Source organism: Gymnoscopelus microlampas (genome assembly GCF_963454915.1).
Source record: "Gymnoscopelus microlampas genome assembly, chromosome: 5".
Lineage (NCBI taxonomy): Eukaryota > Metazoa > Chordata > Actinopteri > Myctophiformes > Myctophidae > Gymnoscopelus > Gymnoscopelus microlampas.
In genome coordinates, this window is record NC_139942.1 from 4030030 (window position 1) to 4050827 (window position 20798).

At 42.3% G+C, this 20798-nt stretch overlaps 1 protein-coding gene across 1 annotated transcript in view; it reads right to left on the reverse strand.

Annotated features, from left to right (window-relative positions):
* Positions 1 to 1356: 1356 nt before the first annotated feature.
* LOC311046371 (titin-like) overlaps positions 1357 to 20798 on the reverse strand; it is a 94615-nt gene continuing 75173 nt past the window's right edge. Inside the window, exons 10-17 of the mRNA XM_084058628.1 lie at positions 15488 to 15769; positions 14985 to 15290; positions 13422 to 13703; positions 10757 to 11059; positions 9957 to 10262; positions 5621 to 5737; positions 3738 to 3825; positions 1357 to 3650 (exon numbers count right to left, since the gene is read on the reverse strand). Coding sequence (XP_083914754.1) covers positions 2981 to 3650; positions 3738 to 3825; positions 5621 to 5737; positions 9957 to 10262; positions 10757 to 11059; positions 13422 to 13703; positions 14985 to 15290; positions 15488 to 15769 — 2354 coding nt within the window. The 3' untranslated portion in view covers positions 1357 to 2980. The remainder of the gene's footprint in view (positions 3651 to 3737; positions 3826 to 5620; positions 5738 to 9956; positions 10263 to 10756; positions 11060 to 13421; positions 13704 to 14984; positions 15291 to 15487; positions 15770 to 20798) is intronic.

Below are 20798 nucleotides of genomic sequence, written 5' to 3' on the forward strand. Positions count from 1 at the left end.
CAAAACTTTAGTTACTTGTTACTTTACGGATATAAATGACTACATTATAAAACATAAATTAACCACTTTAGCCCTATTTTATTTGAAAATAGCCGATCTACATGCTCACAACTTGAGCTTGTAGATTTGCTATTTTCAAACATTTTAGTACTTTTACTTTTGGTACAGGTAAGTATATTTTGATGCCAATACTTTTAGTCAAGTAACATTTTGAACACAGGCCTTTTACTTGTAAAAGAGTACTTTATGTTGTGCTATTGCTACTTTTACTTAAGTAAAATCTTTCCACTGCATGAAATAACCATACAAGGACTTGTCCAGCTTCTCCTGTTTGACTCCCAGGGGGAATATGTACCTTGTTAAATTGTGTGCAGAGGCACTTCTCCTGGCTGGCAGGCCGGAGGATTGACTGTGTGACGAGAAGTTCCTATTAACCCATTAAGACCTGAGGCCGATTCTACAAATGCCTTCTAAATCAGTTTTCCTCTAACTTGTTTGTGCCAGTGACCCCCATAAGAGAAGCTTTGTGTTAAAAAAAATAATCGAAATTATTCAAAATCTTCAGCACTTTCAAGATTGTTCAAAAGTGTTACATACCAAATGTGGAGTTGGTGGCATGCTGCAAACTGGAGTTATAGCTGTTTAAAGCTATAACTCAGGGGGCCCATTTAAAACCATAGCAACTAGTAACCCGTCACTTAAAGTCTCTCCCACGTTTCTTAAAGATGCAGTGCCATAGTTTTGAGCCTTTTCTGGTTTTCACGCGTCTATAAAGTAAGTAAGTAAGTATTTTTTAGGCGGAAAAGAAATCATGGCACTGCATCTTTAACGCAGTGATGGCGGTCTCTGCACAAATCACATACTCGGTTACACACTCGGTTATAATCTTTAGTGCTGCCCACCTGTCATCGGATGCCTCTCGCATCACCAGCGATAAACTTTTATCATCCAGGAACTGGATTAGCTCCTCACATGCTTCCACATTTTTCGCTGCGTCTTCCAGCAGCGCTTCTTCTGCTCCTTCTTCTTCAGTATCGGGCTCTGTTAAAATTGTCTCTTTCAACCCTTGCAAACGAAGGTGGCCCAAAAACGTAGTCTCCCATAGTTCGTAATTCTTTTCATCCCCGTCAAACAAAAGTCTCGACCAGCTGCTACTTGGCTCGCCTGCTCTCCTCATGGTGATACGACACAGCGTGCTATACAACATGCGTCTGTCTAGAGTTCTTCTGGTTACTCTGGGCATAACCTGTTAGCAGAGGTAAAACTGCAACGTCTCTGCATGAGAACTCAAATATACAACACATAATAACAACGAACTTGCGGGGGAATGAATTTTAAAAAACGGAGACACGAGACTTTCTTCATACACAGCTTCTCAAGGCTGCCCTCACCTAGCAGTGAGGCTTTTTATTGAACACAACACACCCAAATCAGTTCCATAATACACGCCCATCACAGGTGGCAAGTCAATAATGAAATCATACAACATAAAGATTATCAGTCAACATTAAGTTTGCCTCTTAATGAAACATATACATTACAATATGAGAGCATCACTCAACAGATGTGATATAAAGGTTTAAGAACATGGTTCATGTTTCATTTCAGCTTTAATGACCTACTAGATACCAGTACACACACAAGTAAGACGCGCGAACGCGGGAAGCGAACGCAAAAAAATAATATTTAAAAAAAGTAACCAATAAAAAAAACAAAAAAAAAACAAAGAATTCTGCGTTAAAAGGAGCATCTTAGAAAAATACAAATTCACAAAAAAAAAAATGGAATGTTTTTGAACAATTCAACAAAGTGTTTACAGTGCCTGTTTCACCCACTTCCGGGGGCGGAGGCAAAATCTGAAGTATTTGTTCGTAGACCACCACTTAGGGGGGGTAGAAAAAGTTTGGGAGCGATTCGGGCGCTTTTCATTTAACATGGGGTTTCAATGGGGAGTTTTTAGGAGCCTTCTCCGAGGCGTGGCTTCTGGGGGAAGGGGTGGGCTTAAACACAACCTTGACAGGTGTGTTCAGTTTTCAAAGACCTTTCATTTGAGATGTATGGTACGTCTATATTGGACATTTACTTGGCTGCACACAGAGACACACACGGCGCGCCTCCTTCCGCTGCGTTCGCAAATACAACTGATTCATTCAACATATATAATATATAATCATCATCAACAACAACAGAAATATCATCATCATCATCATCAACAACAACAGCAGAAATATCATCAACAGAAACATTTACATCATCAACATCAAAGTCCTCATAGTTCACAGTTGTTCATTGAACCCTTCCACCTTTGTTCATGACGTATTTGCATAATGACATATCCACATTTATGAATTCCATAATTACTCCACATGAAGCTCTTGTCTAAATAAACCTTCCCATTCCCACACAATCATCACAATCATGTTAACAACGTTCATGCATTTATCAGTTTAGTAGTATATATGCTACAGAGATTCAAAAATATGTAATTCTCTGTCATTCATGTTTTGTCTTCACAGCAGTTCAAAAGAGGCCTGAAATCACTTCTCCTAAATCAGTAGTTCTCTCTTTTTTTTTTTTCAAGTCAAGGACCCTGTATATGTATTTGGCCCACGGACCCCCATCTGAAAATGTTGTGTGCCAGGAACCCCCAGAATAGAAGATTAATGTTCAAAAAGATTCGTTTTTTTCCCATTTGATATATTACATTTTTGCCAAAATTAGCAGATGTACAAGCTTGTAGATCTGCTGTTTTTGAATAGCCAACATATAAATACATGATTGTGTGCCTTCTGTTGATTTAAAAAGATCATAATAATAAAATAAAAATAATGCATGAATACTCATCTGTTTAGACAGGTGTTTACTTATTATTTACAGGTGTTATTTTTTGACTGGAACTATTTTGTGTCTTGTCTGGTCTTTTTTTGTGATATGCTGTGTTTTTATTTGCTGGGTGTTTGCTTGTTTATTTGCTTGCTTGTTAGTAGTATGGCATAGTGCCATATATAAATGTGAGGGACATGAAAGTCCAAACCCCCCATATACAAACATTGGTAAATCTATCAGGGCCTTTATCAGAACAATACCATACTACAACACCACCAACAACAACAAAACCAACAACGAAAACACCAATAACACCAAAACCAACGCCAGCAACCACACCACCAACAACACATGGCCCCGCAAAACCCCAAATAGTTCTCTTTATATCAGCAAAATAGAATGGTAAAACACAATGAGCAAAAACAGCACCAACAATAAGACCAATAACAAAACCACCAACACCAGCAACCACCACACCACCACCACCAATAAGACCAATAACAAAACCACCAACACCAGCAACCACACCACCACCACCAACACTACATACACCAACACAAAGAACATACCTTACATCACCACCAGGATCATGACGATCAAGAAAACCAAGACCACCAAGAGCAACACCAATAACAATGTCAACAACACTACAAAGGGTAAATATCAAACAACCACCACCAGGAACAACAACAAAAAAAACAACAACAACAACAACAGCATCATAAAGAACATCAGTGATGCTTCTTGATGATGAAATCTCTCCACATGTAGAATTACTTGAATGATTTCCTGGTGTCATCAGTTGAAGTCCAATGCATTCACATCTGGAATAATATTTTAATTAGTTCATGTTAATTTGATGAATTTGCATGATGAAGGTTGGACTTGACTGTTGTGTAAATGACACTTACTCTGTGTGTTGTTGACAAGTTGTAAATGTACCATCTGAATATGTATCACCAGTACAGTCAGCACACACAGTATCTGTAGATGATGTTCCTATAATAAAACAAAAAAGAGTCACAACGCAAGATACAAGGACAACATACTTCAATAAATATTCCAGTTCATATTTGCAAGGGAACATATTACCACATGAACCATAGCGTCCCTCAGTGGTGGTAAAAGTACTGACATTTCTTACTTAAGTAAAAGTATCAATACTGCAGTGTAGAAATACTCTGTTACAAGTAAAAGTATGGAATTCAAAATGTAATTTAAAAGTACTCATTATTCAGTACCGCAATTAACCGCAGACCCATCAAATCTACACGTTTGCAAAAAGGAAAATAAATCCTCCTCTAAGGGACCATTCAATATGTACTGTATAAGTCAGGACCCTCCATCTTACATATATATATTTTTTTCCTGAACCTTCCCCTATGATACAAAAATAATAATAGATAGATTGATGCATCCCCCAATATACTATTTAAAACAGATATATGCCCCATTGTTTGCTTTCTGCAAACAGAAACAGATATGATTATTATTGCAACCTATGAAATACAAGACGGCTCCATAATGTGCCAAAATCTTTCGAAGATAGCAGATCTACAAGCTCACAACTTACCACTCCACAATGAGTTGTGAGCTTGTAGATCTGTGTTCCTTTATTCCTCCCTTGCTGTTCCACATCCTTCCTTTCCTTTCTTGCTTTTTATCCTCCCTTTCTAATAGTTTTTAGCAATCAGGTATCCGGGGCCCTATAGGTGCACCGGTCCGTTGCTCCAATTTGTAACCAAACGTGACACAAACACTGTTACGGGGTCTGCTATGAGAATAGTCACACCAAATAAACTAAAAGGCTCTATGCACAGTGCTCAGCCATATTGGAAAGAAATTGGGCCTCTTCCTTACTTCCTTCATAGGTATTACCAATGATACTAATGAAATGAAGGCTCTGTTCCATTTAGTGTAGCACAGTGGTTCTCAAACTTTTAAATTTCAAGGACCCCCATAACTCTGAGTGTACAAATGGAACCAAATGGACCCTTACAGGTCCATTTGGTTCCATTTGTACAATCTCAGAGTTACACACCCGTAATGGGCCATCTGGAATCCCCTCAAGGAACCATGAGGGTCCTTGGACCACACTTTGAGACCCACTGGTGTAGCAGAGCCTTTCCAACATGCACAATATCAGCACCCTGAATCTGTTTGACCAGAATGGAACAGAGCTGTGCATAGATTCTATTTGCACACACGTGGGGCTCTAAAGCCTTGCATGTGTGCAAAGTGTGTTGTGTGTGTGTGTGTGTGTGTGTGTGTGTGTGTGTGTGTGTGTGTGTGTGTGTGTGTGTGTGTGTGTGTGTGTGTGTGTGTGTGTGTGTGTGTTGTGTGTGTGTGTGTGTGTGTGTGTGTGTGTGTGTGTGTGTGTGTGTGTGTGTGTGCGTGTGCGTGTGTGTGTGTGTGTGTGTGTGTGTGTGTGTTTTCTAGGATAGTTGGTAAAGTAATAGTAGACTCATGCCTAATAGTCTGTAAGTTGGCCTTGCTGCTCACTGCAGTGGGTTTCTTGCACAGCCCTAAAATGAGCATCATTACTCGTTCATCATAATGCATGTGTCTGTCTCAGTCCATGTCAACATGTGCATGTCTCCATGTCATTCATTGCAGCTGTAAATGATGCCCAACTAGGTTGCACAAGACCCTGGCTAGATGGGACCACACCCCTATCTGGTATACACACTACCATTGGAGTGTTGCAATATTTACTTGTGCTCCGCCTAACCACAAAAAATCTATTATATTCTATTCCATTCTGTATTATGTATCTATAACATTATGTACTCACCAAGGACTCGCTGGTTGTCAACTGGGACAAGGTAGACCACGACTACAGACGTAAACATTCCAACCAGTGCCAGCACCATGAGCCAGGTGTAGAAGCTGCCTCTTCCAAAAGCAGACACTGAAAAAGAGACAAGCAGAAAAAGGCCCTTTGTCGCTTCAAAAGATAATCCTATTTGTGTTGCACAACAAACCCCAAACTATGATAAGCTTGATGGATTTCAGCATTCAGCAGATAGATATCTGACTTTGAGGGTAGAGGCAAAAAAGGAGAAAGAAAGAGAGAATAGATGATTTTACATTAGAGTTGATGATCCTTATTTGTGTTACCTCTCTCTAAAGTGCAAGATTAAGTTTCATTCCTGTTAAAAAGGCTGTCCTTGCCTATTCTTGCTTTGACATCTGCATCTGTACCTCTCTGTTTGTTTGCAGGAGTGCTCCGTTTTGAACAAAATGCCTCAAATCATGAACACAGCATGCAATTTCCGTGAAATGTTGCACGCACATTCCCACTAGGCCGAGGAAGAAATGCCACTTGATTTTTTTTTCATCAGCCTCATGGTGGTGCTATAACAGGCCGAGTCGTGTTTTTACCTTTTTTAACAGCACCGATCTGTGTAAAACTGTATGGCACTCCTTAGAGGAAAAACTTTTGGCCTGCATTTTTCACTCCTTAGAGGAAAAACTTTTGGCCTGCATTTTTCACATCTTCCTTTTATAGCGCCACCAAAACACATTTTTTGATATTACTCCTTCAGATGTTATTGAAATTTCACTCAAATCGTCACACATGATCTCTATAGTCATGTGATCAAGACGGATCTGTTTGATTTGTCATAATGTGTCAATCTTAGCCAATCAGCACGGAATATTATTCCATGCAAAACATAATTTATTTATATTACTCCCACAAATGTCATCAAATTTTCAACACCACGCAAATCGGTACAAATTATCTCTATGGTCATGTGATCAAGACTGATATGTCCTAATTTTCTTATTCCAACCTGATTGGTGAATTTCGAAAAATTGATGGCCCAAAATAACCTACCTGACCTGGAGCACTCTTTCTAGTTGTCTCCGCCAAGCCGAAAGGCATGGCGAGAGAGTATGTTTTACCCCCTGTCTGTCTGTCTGTCTGCCCGGCCGTGTGTCCGTGTGTCCGTGTGTCCGCGTGTCCATCTGACTGTGAACAGCTAATCTCCGGTACCGTTGGCCTGGTCGCTGCGAAACTGTGCACACACACTCCCTGGATGCCAATTCAGAACCTCTGCCCCAATTTTTTTACATGGCCCTATTATAGCGCCACCAGGAGGCCGATTTGTGCAGAACCCATTTTTTGATGTTACTCCTACAGATTTTATCCAAACATCACGGAAATCAGTACACAGTATCTCTATAGTCATGTGATCAACACAGATCTGTCTGATTTTCCATATTCCATCCTGATTGGCTAAGGTTGGCTTCCAAAGTTTGCAGGATTGGTCCGTTTTGAACTAAATACCTGGAATTATGGACGCAGCTTGTGATTTCACATGCACATTCCCACTAGGCCGAGGAAGAAATGCCACTTCAACATTTTCAAATCAGCCTCATGGTGGCGCTATAAAAGGCCAATTTGGGTTTTTAACTATAACTGCACTGATCTGTGTGAAACTTTGCACTCATACTCCCTAGAGGCCAAGGAAAAACATCTGCCCTGCATTTTTCACATTAGCCTTTTATAGCGCCATCAGGCCAACGTACGTCAAACATTTTTTTTTTTATTAAGCCTTCAGATTTTATCCAAATATCACACAAATCGGTACACATGATCTCTATAGTCATGTGATCAAGATGGATCTGTTTGATTTTTCATATTCCATCCTGACTGGCTAACATTGACATCTAAAGTTTGCAGGAGTGGCCCGTTTTGAACAAAATGCCGCAAATCATGAACGCAGCGTCCGATTGCGGTGGAACCTATTATAGCGCCACCAGGAGGCCGATTTTTCTTTTTTATATTACTCCTACAAATTGTGTCCAAACATCATGCAAATCAGTGCACATTATCTCTATTGTCAAGTGATCAAGATGGTTCCGCCCGTTTTTTATATTCCAGCCTGATTGGCGAATTTCCGAACATTGCTGGCCCATAATAACCTACCTGACCTAGCGGAGACCTGTGCTCCAAGGAACACTTTTTCTAGTTACATTATGAGTTGCTACAGGGGGTGATTGGGGGGGGGGGGGGGGGGGGGGGGTCCGTCATATTTTGGTTACTACTAGTAACAGAGCATTTTATATCATTGGGAAATCTGTCCATTTGATGCCGATTGATGCCTTCCAAATCCAAACCAGTTTTCTGAAAAACTTATGTTGCTATAGCTAAAATCTGAAATGACAGTGTGTGAGTGTGAAGCAGGGCATTCCTGAAAAATGGAATTTGTTTCCAGCAAACCTATCTTTGGTAAATAAAGGTAAAAAACAAATACTTGAAAACAACTAGAGAAAGTGCCTTGGAGCACAGTTCTCCGCCAGGACAGGTAGGTTATTGTGGCCTCCTAGTGGCACCATAATAGGCCAATGTGAAAAGGGTGCCATTTGGACGGCAATCGGACTTTGCATTCATGATTTGAGGCATTTTGTACCAAAAATGCTGGTGGCGCTATAACAGGCCAATATCAAAAGGGTGGCATTGGTTCCTCAACATAGTTTGAATGTGCGTGCAAAGTTTGACCACAATCGGACGCTGCGTTCATGATTCGCGGCATTTTGTTAAAAAAAAGAGTACACAACTTTGGCCAATCAGGATGGAATATGGCAAATTTGAAAGACCAGTTTCGTGTTATAACTATAGAGATACTGTGTACCGAATTGCAGGATTTTTGGACAAAATCTGTACGAGTACTGTCCAAAAATATGTTTTGCAAAAAGCAACCTCCTGGTGGCGCTATGAAAGGCCCATGCGAAAACTTTGGGGCAGAGGTTCTGCTCTGGCATCCAGGGAGTGTGTGTACAGTTTTGCTTCGATCAAGCCAACGGTGGCGGAGATTAGCTGTTCACAGACGGACACACGGACGGACGGACGGACAGGGGGCAAAACATACTCTCCGGAGACAATAACGTCTCATATTGTTGAGAAACATGGTCAGTATCATGTCAGTGTCATGGTCAGTATCATGGTCAGTATCATGTCAGTATCATGTCAGTATCATCGTCAGTATATCATGGTAAGTATCATGTCAGTATCATGTCAGTATCATATCAGTATCATGATCAGTATAATGGTAAGTATCATGTCAGTATCATGGTCAGTATCATGGTCAGTATCATGGTCAGTATAATGGTAAGTATCATGGTAAGTATCATATCAGTATCATGTCAGTATCATGGTCAGTATCATGTACCAACAAGGTCGACTAGTGGTTATACTAGTCAACTAGTCGAAAAGCCCTAACACACACACACACACACACACACACACACACACACACACACACACACACACACACACACACACACACACACACACACACACACACACACACACACACACACACACCCACACACACACACACACACACACACACACAAAGGTGCACCGCACCATCGCTCCACCCCCTCTGTGTTCCTATCGGCTGGGCTTTAAACAGCCATAACTCCAGTGCCCAGCATACTAAACGTCCCAAACTTAGTAGGTGCTCTTAGACGGCCAATAGGGACAGGCTGTAATTGCTTAAGTCCCACCCCCTCTGTGTTCCTATTGGCTGGGCTGTAAACGACCATAACTCCAGTTCCCAGCATACTAAACTTCCAAAACTTGCTAGGTGCTCTTAGACGGCCGATGGGGACAGGCTGTAATTGCTTAAGCCACGCCCCCTCCCCATGTTCCTATTGGCTGGGCTTTTAACAGCGATAACTCCAGTTCCCAGCATGCTAGACTTCCCAAACTTGGTAGGTGCTCTTAGGGCCAATAGGGACAGGCTGTAATTGCTTAAGCTTCACCCCTCTGTGTTCCTGTTGAGCAGCCTTGAAATTAATGGACAGGGATTTAACATTGTTCCTCTAGTTCATATAGCTTAATGAAATTAACTCATCAAAGGCACCACTCACTTCACACTGGGTGTGACTTTTTTTCTTAACCAATGGTCACTACCAAACCTTTGATCATGTGTACATTTTTCTTGTAGAATCAATTTCTATACAGTCATTATATAATCAATACATGTATTGGTAATTTGGCTTTAGGTTAAAACGTGTGTTTATGAAATGATAAATTTAGATTAGATATTGCAGATACTTTATTCAAATACAATTTCAAGGCATACGTTCTTCTCATTCCATCAGTCAGTACTCACCCAGCTCGTCTTTGCACTCGACGGGTTTGGTGGCGAAGGAGAACCTGCCCTGTCCCACCTGGTTGACAGCGGCCACTCTGAACTCATAGCTGGAGCCCTCCTTCAGACCGGCGTGTGTGAACGTCTTCTCCAGCAGGGCGCTGTCCGCCCGCACGTGGCTGAAGTGGTCTTTGCCCAGGAGACGGACCTCCAGGACGTAGCCGGTCACCTTGCACCCGCCGTCGTACTTGGGTGGTCTCCAAGCCACCGGGACGGATTCCTTGGTGATGGCCATCACCTCCAGTTCCTCGGGGCGCTTGGGGACAGCTGGGACGAGGAGGAGAGAGAGAAAGGAAGTGAGGAAGAGTTTTGTGCTTTTCTTTACGCAAAAAGCATCCCAGAGAAGAATGTGAAGTAATTTGTGAAGTAAACCAAATCTTACATACATCTGAAGAAAAACAATGTCTATGTTTGCTTTACTTGGCAGAAATTCAACTATATAGATTCATGAAACTTCTATGAATGTCATTGTAGATACACCGATGATAGTCAACAAGGCGAGTAGCAAGGGCTCTCCCCAGGCTGGCGGAGGGAGAGTAGCTCCCAGGATTACAAGTTTAGGCATTGACTCTGGGTGAAAAAATAGGTTGAAAAAATTGTGAGATAACAAAGAGATAACAAAAGAAAAACAAGGCGAGTATCGGACAATACAGATGTATATGGCTGAGAAATTGGTGCATCCCTAATTTAAAAAAATTAGGTTTATATTCATGACACATATGAACATAAACCTGGAATAGAAAAAGATCATAAAACCGTACAGATGGGATCCGTGAAGAGTACCATCTTGTCCGTCTCGATGAAGGGACCCATGCCGATGATGTTCTTGGCGGCAATCCTGAAGAAGTAGCCCTTCCCGTCGATGAGCCCCTGCACTACGGCGTTGTTCCTGGTCACGGTGTCAGAGACTGACGTCCAGACCATGCGGTCGGACTCTCTCTTCTCGATGATGTAGTTGGTGATGGCAGAGCCGCCATTGTCCTCCGGGGAGGACCAGGTCAACTTGCAGGAGTCCAGGGTCAGGGCCTCTCCAGAGAACGGCTCGCAAACAGGTCCGGGAACATCTGGAGAGGGGATTAAACGGTGGTCTAATGTCTGTAGGTAAGGTGAAATTCGGTCTATGTGCTCTCTTCAGAAGTTGTAGATGTTTGATGCGTAACCCAGCCTTCACATGGGTCCCTTTTTATGATGTATTGTTTTTAATATTTCTGATATGGAATAGCCACTTAACACATCGGGTGCCGAACACGGTCTGAACCGCGTTTTCACAGAGTAGCGCTTTGGTGCCGTTCACGGTCTGAACCGTGTTTTCAGTCTTTTTGTCTCCACCAGGCCGAAAGGCATGGCGAGAGAGTATGTTTTCCACCCCGTCCGTCCGTCCGTGTGTGTGTGTGTGTGTGTGTGTGTCCGTCCGTCTGTGACCAGCTAATCTCCGGCACCGTTGTCTTGATCGCAGCGAAACTGTGCACACACACTCCCTGGATGCCAATTCAGAACCTTTACCCCAATTTTTTCTCATGGGCCTTTTATAGCGCCACCAGGAGGCCGATTTGTGCAAAACCTATTTTTTGACAGTACTCCTACAGATTTTGTCCAAAAATCACGCAAATCGGTACACAGTATCTCTATAGTCATTAAACGAAACGGGTCTTTCAGATTTCTCATATTCCATCCTGATTGGCTAAAAATGTCTTCCAAAGTTTGCAGGAGTGCTCCGTTTTGAACAAAATGCCTCAAATCATGAACACAGCATGCAATTTCCGTGAAATTTTGCACGCTCATTCCCATTAGGCCGAGGAAGAACTACCATTTGAATTTTTTCAAATCAGCCTCATGGTGGCGCTATAACAGGCCGATTCGTGTTTTTACCTATAATTGCACCGATCTGTGTAAAACTTTGTATGCACACTCCCTAGAGGTCAAGGAAAAACCTTTGCCCTGCATTTTTCACATCTGCCTTTTATAGCGCCACCAGGAGGCCGACTTATGTAAAACACATTATTTTATACTACTCCTTCCAATTTTATCCAAATTTCACGCAAATCGGTACATATGATCTCTATAGTCATGTGATCACGACGGATGTGTTTGATTTTTCATATTCCATACTGATTGGCTAAGATTGACATCTAAAGTTTGCATTATTGCCTTGTTTTGAACAAAATTCCGCAAATCATGAACGCACCGTCCAATTGCGCTCAAACTTTGCACGCACATTCACACTATGTTGAGGAACAAATGCCACCCTTTTAACATTGGCCTGTTATAGCGCCACCAGCAGGTCTAATTTAGCAAAACCAATGTTTTTAACAAAATGCCTCAAATCATGAATGCTGTCAGGGTCCAATTGTCGTGCAAGGCCACGAACAAATGGCACCCTTTTCACATTGGCCTATTATAGCGCCACCAGGAGGCCACAATAGCTTACCTGACCTGGCGGAGACCTGTGCTCCGAGGAGCACTTTTTCTAGTTGTTGTTTTTTTTCGTTTTTCTCCACACGAGCGGGGATGGAGCAGCTCTGGGAGTACCCATTGTGATCCTGAGAAGGAAGGGCCAAATAGATCACCGGAAACAAAAACATGGCTCCCATCCGCTTCCCGCGTCTATTTCCTTCTCTAAAACGCCTACTGTATATCTCCGAATCTGTTTCCGGTGTGGAAAAAAACCGGTCATGCGCGGTGCGCGATCCGTCCCCGTTGTAACTTACGAGTGAAATGTTATCGATCCAGGATGTAGCCAGGGTCATCGCGCAACATGAATGGATGCTTTTTTTTACGTGGATTTGCTCGTCGCGGAGTCTAAAGCTTTAAACAGCAAAGCGCAGTCAATGGGGTGAATGCTGGCACCCACGGTAAGTTGTTATGAAAAAATGCTGGCACCCGATGTGTTAATAAAGACTTTTTAACCCATTAAGGCCTGAGGTTCCGATTCTATAAAATGTCTTCTAAATCCTATAACAATAAAAATATTGTTGCTGTTATATCACTTTTTCATGTTGAGGACCTGAGCCGTGGACACCCATCTCAAAATAGTTTGTTCCAGGCACTCCCAGAAGCAAAGATTTGAGTTGAAAATGTTTGCTTAAAAAATATATATTTTCACGATTGCACAAATTTTCACGATAAAAAAAAACAGCCGATCTACAAGCTCATAGTGCGGCACTCGGTGCCATGCTATGAGCTTGTTGAATAGCCAAAGTATAAAATAATGGTTTAAGTGTTACACAGACGCGTTCCCGGTTTTAATGGGTTAAACATTTTTGCCAGAAGAGTGCCTTGGAATTTCTTCTTTTGTTGTACTTTAGTGGTCCGAACCACACTTTATTTGGAATTCCGAGCACTTTTCAGTTTGTTCTTGTAAACGTTTAACTTTGACACTGTGGAACTGTTGGTAATGTATTCTCAATTTTAATGTTGTTATCTTACCCAGGACCTCTACGATGATGTCCTTCTTCCTCTCTCCTCCTTCGTTCTTGGCGCTCAGGGTGTACATGCCCTGGTGCGCGCGCTTGCAGTTGTTGATGACCATAGAGTTGGAGATGCCCGTGGTCTCCACCGCCGCCTCCGCGGGGACCTCAGCGTCGTCATGTGCCCAGGTGATCGTCGGAGCCGGTTTACCAGAGACGGAGGCGATGATACGGATGGTCGCTCCCGCATGGAGCACCATCTTCTCCTTCACCGACGCATCCAGATCTATCTCAGGAGGAACTGGAGGGGAGAGGAGAGGAAGAGGTTACTCACATGTTTTACTTAAGTAAAAGTATCAATACTGCAATGTAGAAATACTCTGTTACAAGCGAAAGTCCGGAATTAAATATTTACTTGAGTAAAAGTACAAAAGTATTGGTATCAAAATATATTTAAAGTACCAAAGTAAAATAACTCATTGTGCATAATGTCCCATTTCACAAGTTCAAATGTATAAAAAATCTTGTAGATCTGCTATTATTAAAATGGCCGATATATATATATATATATAGGGCTGAAGTGGTTGGTGTGTTTTGCGATAATAATCAAACTCTAAAAAGTAACTAGTAACTCAAGTTTTCAAAAAACTGTAGTGGAGTATAAGTACAATATGTGCCTCTGAGATGTAGTGGAATAGAAGTAAAAGCACTGAAAACTGGAAATACTCTAGTAAAGTAAAAAATACCTTAAAAATACCTTGTACATAAGTACAGTACTTGAGTAAATGCACTTAGTTACTTTACACCACTGTTTATAAGGCATAGATAGTTCTTACTTTAGACGGGCTCACGCAAAATACTTAATTAACGAGTAGTAACTACCTTAATAAATCATTCATTGAGTATGAATAAGTGTTTATAAAACATGTATTAACACACTCACTAACCATGTACAAATGTACGCATAAATAATCATACAAATGGTTTGTATTAAATGTACAGTACTTACGACTTTCTGAATGATCTTATGAACCATTAACAACTCCTAAATAACTGGTTTGTTAGTTGATTTAATACTTATTTGTAAGTGGTGAATCTATCATTTACAACGTATGAGAATACAATCATTAAGCACATTAAAGATTAGGTTTTTAATCAGCAATAAAACACTTATAACTGTCTTTACTAATGCTTAGTAATGTATGATTAATGCTACATAAATGATGTAGCATTAATATGGCATGAGTTCTTCTCATTCCATCAGTCAGTACTCACCTAGACTGAGAGAACGAGAGCAATCCATGGTCTCGAAGGGCGGATCCAAACCCAGGCGCCCGGAGCAGGCGCGTCCTCCGATTGCTTCACCAATCTATGTCCCCGCCTCCCCTCCCTCCCCCCCCCCCCCCCCCCCCCGGTCTGTGCACGGAGCAGGCTGACGTCACCAAATTTAGAGCGACGCCCCTCTGCACTCTGGTTGGTTAGGAGTTAACAAGGTCCTAAGACCATCGTTCCTGCACCGTTCGCCCAGACGTTTTTCTTTTGAAACAAAAAAAAAGGCTGGGATTCCGAGGCTAGTACTCACCCAGCTCGTCTTTGCACTCGACGGGTTTGGTGGCGACGGAGAACCTGCCCTGTCCCACCTGGTTGACAGCGGCCACTCTGAACTCATAGCTGGAGCCCTCCTTCAGGCCGGCGTGTGTGAACGTCTTCTCCAGCAAGGCGCTGTCCGCCCCCACAGGGCTGAAGTGGTCTTTGCCCAGGAGGCGAACTTCCAGGATGTAGCCGGTCACCTCGCACCCGCCGTCGCACTTTGGTGGTGTCCAGGCCACCGTGACGGATTCCTTGGTGATGGCCGTCACCTCCAGTTCCTTGGGGGGCTCGGGGACATCTGGGACAAGGAGGAGGAGAGAGAGAAAGGAAGTGAGGAAGAGTTCTGTTCTTTTCTTTACGCGAAAAGCATCCCAGAGACAAGAATGTGCTCTATTTGGATTTTCGAGCACTTTTCATTTTTTTCTTGTAAACGTTTAACTTTGACACTGCGGAACTGTTGGTAATGTATTCTCAATTTTAATGTTGTTATCTTACCCAGGACCTCTACGATGATGTCCTTCTTCCTCTCTCCTCCTTCGTTCTTGGCGCTCAGGGTGTACATGCCCTGGTGTGCGCGCTTGCAGTTCTTAATGACCAGAGAGTTGGAGATGCCCGTGGTCTCCACCGCCGCCTCCGCGGGGACCTCAGCGTCGTCATGTGCCCAGGTGATCCTCGTAGCCGGTTTACCAGAGACGGAGGCGATGATACGGATGGTCGCTCCCGCATGGAGCACCATCTTCTCCTTCACCGACGCATCCAGATCTATCTCAGGAGGAACTGGAGTGGAGAGGAGAGGAAGAGGTTACTCAAATGTTTTACTTAAGTAAAATACATCAAAATGAAATACACATAATCTCAGGAGTGATGTGACAATGTAATTGACTTGTAACATTTGTGGGAGGGGCCTGTTTTTTGCACGTTGCATGGCCTCCAACGCTATTCCTCCCAGTGCATTCCTCGTTTATAGAAATGTAATTGTGAATAAAATGTGAAAACTCCCATTCACGTGTTTTTTTCTTGGAAACCGTAAGGGCTAGTTACAACACTTGGAAGAGAAGTTCACAGTCCAGTGGCCTACACAGGGGAAAAAAATTGACACCAGCCAGCCTCATAGTGGCACTATAACTATAACAGACAGCTTTACCTTTCGCCTATAACTCTTGAACTGTAGGTTGTAGAATCAAAATAGTTCAAACTTCACACCATATATCATGAACACAGGATCCGATCAGCAACAAATTAGAATTGCATGTTGTGATTCTAATCTTCTGTATTACATTTTGGGGGGTTCAAAACTAGTTTGCGACGTCAATCACCTTCAAACAGTACTGACCTGGGTCAGATGCATTTGCTCCTTTGGGTTGTGTTACACTGAGTGATGGAGGAGAAGGCTGAGGGCACCTGATGAGAGATGAAAAAATGTTATACTAACATAAATATACCAATTCAAATGAATGTTTGGTGTAAATACCAAACATGTGTCAGTAACTCAAATCAACATGTTTTGTCTCTTTGAAGACCACAAATTTAAAAACAACATTCCTGTCATAATAATGAGGAAATCCTGGGTAACTAATTCAAATTTGTAAGAATTAGAAACAGAAAGAGGATACTTGAGAATTATACATGATACTAAAAGTATAGCCTGAAAAGGTGCATTCTCTTGTACTAATACAATATTTAGCCTAAACATGAATTTAAATGTACATTACTTACAGTTCATCAAGAAGTAACTTCTCATGTTTCTTAAGACCTTGGTAGAAAATCTCTTTGGCCTTTTCTGTGTTCAGGAGGTCATAGAGTGCCCTCATCTTCTCCGGATTGTTGACATTATTTCTCACATTTTCTTGGTCCTCTTGGTTGATGACATTCTTGTCAAAGAGCACATCCAGGATGTTATTGACCTTTTTCACTTTCTCAATCAGCTTAAGTCGGTGTTGATCAACAAAGTGTTTCTCTGGAGCTAAGTGGAATGAACATTGAGTTGTGGGTGAGACTGTTCGGGTAAAAAGCATTTAAACACGTTTCTGAACATTCTGTGTGAGGGGTAGGACCCTAGGACCTGGGAGCCTAGAGCAGGCAGCGGCAGTATAGACGGGTTTCCTGTTAGTAAACATGAGAGGAATATGACCGCGCAGAGGAGGGGGAAGCCTATGGGTGCGTTTGGAAATTACGCACCGGAGCACACTCGCCTATTAGTTTGTATTGGCCAGTGCGCTCACTGCCGCTCAGGGCTGTATTTTCGAACGCGCCTTTCACCCGGGCATGCGCAGATTGCGCATTCTGCTCTGTGATGACGTCGCGCGGAAATCCGTCTATAGTATAGGGCATAGCAGTGGCGGCCATTTTTTGGTGCCACTGATGGAAAACCCATACATTTTTTCCATAGAGATTTCCGAAAATATTTATATAAATTATGTTAATGATGGAACCAAGCCATCCAGGCTCCTGGTGAATCATGACCATAAAACATTTGATGCTGTGTCAATGCTTTTTTCTTTTGGAAAAGGGTATTTATTAAATATAGTATATAGGCGTGGGACAAAATATCGATATTGCGATGTGTCGCAATACTTCCCCTCGCGATAACTATATCGATATTACACAGCCGGCATATATCAATATTTTATTACACCATGCATTTGACTGCCATAACCTATTACATCTGTCATTATTTTGTTTTCACTAATATTTATTTTATTTTGCTAATAGATCCAGAAGTTGTGTTCTTACGACTTCCGGTCGTCGCCTTCAACCGGTAGTGTGCCGGTTGAGAGCTCACTATCTCAGAGCGAGTTGCGCGTCCGTGAGGACGGATGTGTTTGTGTTTGTTTGTAAGCAGTGTGTCGCTGGCAAGGTTTGTTTTATTGTTTTGAATGTCAACATTTAAGTTCTATGTCAACATTTGTGTTTTATGTTAGGTTTCATTATGAGTTTAATTTATCTATTTGTTTTTGTTTCAGTTTGTTTGTTAGTTGTTCTTTTGGGTTTCCTGGACGCATTCCCTTCACTACAATATGCAGCCAGTGAGGTACGTTTCATTGCAAGTGTATTTTATTTCATTATGTTTTGTATGTGTTACATGTTATGTTTATTCTGATCGTTGTTTATTTTTGTGTCTTTTGTGCAAGTTTTGATGTTGATCTGTGAGCCGTAAGTGTGCTTAATAAACCATCAGTGAGAAAACATCTGACTTTGTTTGTGAACGGAGTGACAATGCATAATGCTCTAGTATGGATTCCCCCGGTTGCCACAGACTAGAGTGCAGTACTTCATGTCACCTGTCCTGGCGCTACTGAGATAAATGAGGGTAAACTAATAATAAGTTTACACGAAATAAATTGGAGATACTTGCTAAGCACTGTCAAGTTTTGATAAAACAAGTTGCTACTCACTGCTAAGAAATCATTTTTCCCCTGTAAATTGTATTTGCAATATTTTAGAGAGGGGTTATTTTGTATACTTTCTTGTTTGCAGTCAGTGTTGCATGCATATTTGTGTACTTTTTACTAGGCCAGTTCGTTATGCTCAAAAATGTAATACGATTTTGGGATAAATGCATAATTCCAGATTTATGCCTTTAATGGGTATTTTTTTCTTTTTCAGTTACAGATATCGGGATATAATTGTTGCTAAAAAACCTTTGCAATATATCGAGTATCGCAGATATCAAGTATCATGATATTATCGTTATCGAGGGCAAAATATTGCCATTATCGTATTGTGAGCTATATCCTTATCGTCCCACCCCATCCATCTTCAACCGCCGGAATCGGGTCCTGGTCCCACCCCTATTAGTATATATTATAATTCAATATTCAAACATTTTTTTGACACAGAATAAAATGTTTTATGGTCATATTTCACCAGGAAAAGAGGAGAAGTCCGCACACCTTTAGCTGCCAGTAGAAAATGATTTAATAGATTCAGCCTTAAACTATTAAATAATTTTCATCATGTAAATCATGTACGTACATATATATATATATATATATATATACATATATATATACTGTGGCACTACAAAATGTCCGCCACTGCTGTGCCCTATAGTGCGTACCAAAAAATCCTGAAGTGGGCGTCAACAAGTGTCATTTGGTAGCGCAGACATCTTTGTGGGGTATAAACCAGGTTGACTTAACATTGCCCCCCAAGTATGTCTGCAGCTACTATGCCACGCCCCCCCCCCCCCCCCCCCCCCCCCCCGCGCCCCCGTGGTGACGAGACGTTGGCACGCACTATATGGGAATGGCCGATCCCGTGGGATCAAACTACTTACTGTAATCAGCGGCGGCCATAGCTGAGTGGTCAGTGAGCACGCCTGGGCAGCCAGAGGCCTTGGTTGTCGCAGGTTCAATTCCAGGCCAGCGATGTGTCCCTGTGTTGTTATAGGATGGGTAAATTACTGCATTACACTATGATCATAAGTTATTATAAATGGCCATCTGTTACTTTATGATCATTTAATAATGCTGTATAATAAAGTCTAAAATGCCTTATACTCACTGTCATAACGCATTTTAATCACTGTTATAATGCCTTATTATTACTTATAATGCATTATAACTGTGATTATAATGCATTATAGCAGTGATAATAAAGCATTAGCAATCGATTATAATAATGGATTATAACTATGAGAATTCATTTTGGGTTGCATAGCAAGTGTTACCAAGTGGGCAGCAATTATGAAGTATTATAATACTTGACATTATAAGTCATTATAACATGCTGGGAAAGAGTAGTAGAGACCAGATTGAGAGCAGAGGTGGACATCAGCGAGCAGCAGTATGGGTTCATGCCAGGGAAAAGCACAACAGATGCATTGTTCGCCCTGAGAATGCTGATGGAGAAGTACAGTATAGAGAAGGACAAAAGGAGCTACACTGTGTATTTGTAGACCTAGAAAAGGCATACGATAGGGTACCAAGAGAGGAGCTGTGGCACTGTATGAGGAAGTCAGGAGTGGCAGAAAAGTATGTGAGAGTAGTACAGGACATGTATGAGGGTAGTGAGACGGTGGTGAAGTGTGCAGTGGGAGGGACAGAGGGTTTCAAGGTCGGGGTGGGATTGCATCAAGGGTCGGCCCTCAGCCCATTCCTATTCGCCATGATGATGGACAGGCTGACAGATGAGGTCAGGCAGGAGGCCCCGTGGACCATGATGTTTGCAGACGACATCGCAATTTGTAGTGAGAGCAGGGAGCAGGTAGAAGAAAATCTAGAGAAGTGGAGACATGCACTGGAGAGAAGAGGGATGAGAGTGAGCAGGAGCAAGACAGAGTACATGTGTGTAAATGAGAGGGAGGAAGGAGGGGGGGTGAAGATGCAGGGAGTGGAGGTACCGAAAGTGCACGAGTTTAAATACTTGGGGTCAACGGTGCAGAGTAGTGGAGATTGTGGCAGGGAGGTGAAGAAGAGAGTGCAGGAGGGGTGGTGCGGGTGGAGAAGGATGACTGGGGTGATCTGTGACAGAATGGTGAAGGGTCTATAGCAGTGTCGTGAGACCAGCCATGCTGTATGGACTAGAGACTGTGGCACTGACCAGCAGGCAGGTGACGGAGCTGGAGGTGGCAGAGATGAAAATGCTGCGCTTCTCTCTGGGAGTGACGAGAGTGGACAAGATCAGGAATGAGTACATAAGGGGAAGCGCTCACGTGGAACCGCTGGGACAGAAAGTGAGAGAGGCAAGACTGAGGTGGTATGGACATGTGCGGAGAAGGGAAGGGGAGTACATTGGGAGGAGGATGCTGGAGATGGAGCTGCCAGGGAAGAGGAGGAAGGGAAGGCCGAAGAGAAGGTACATG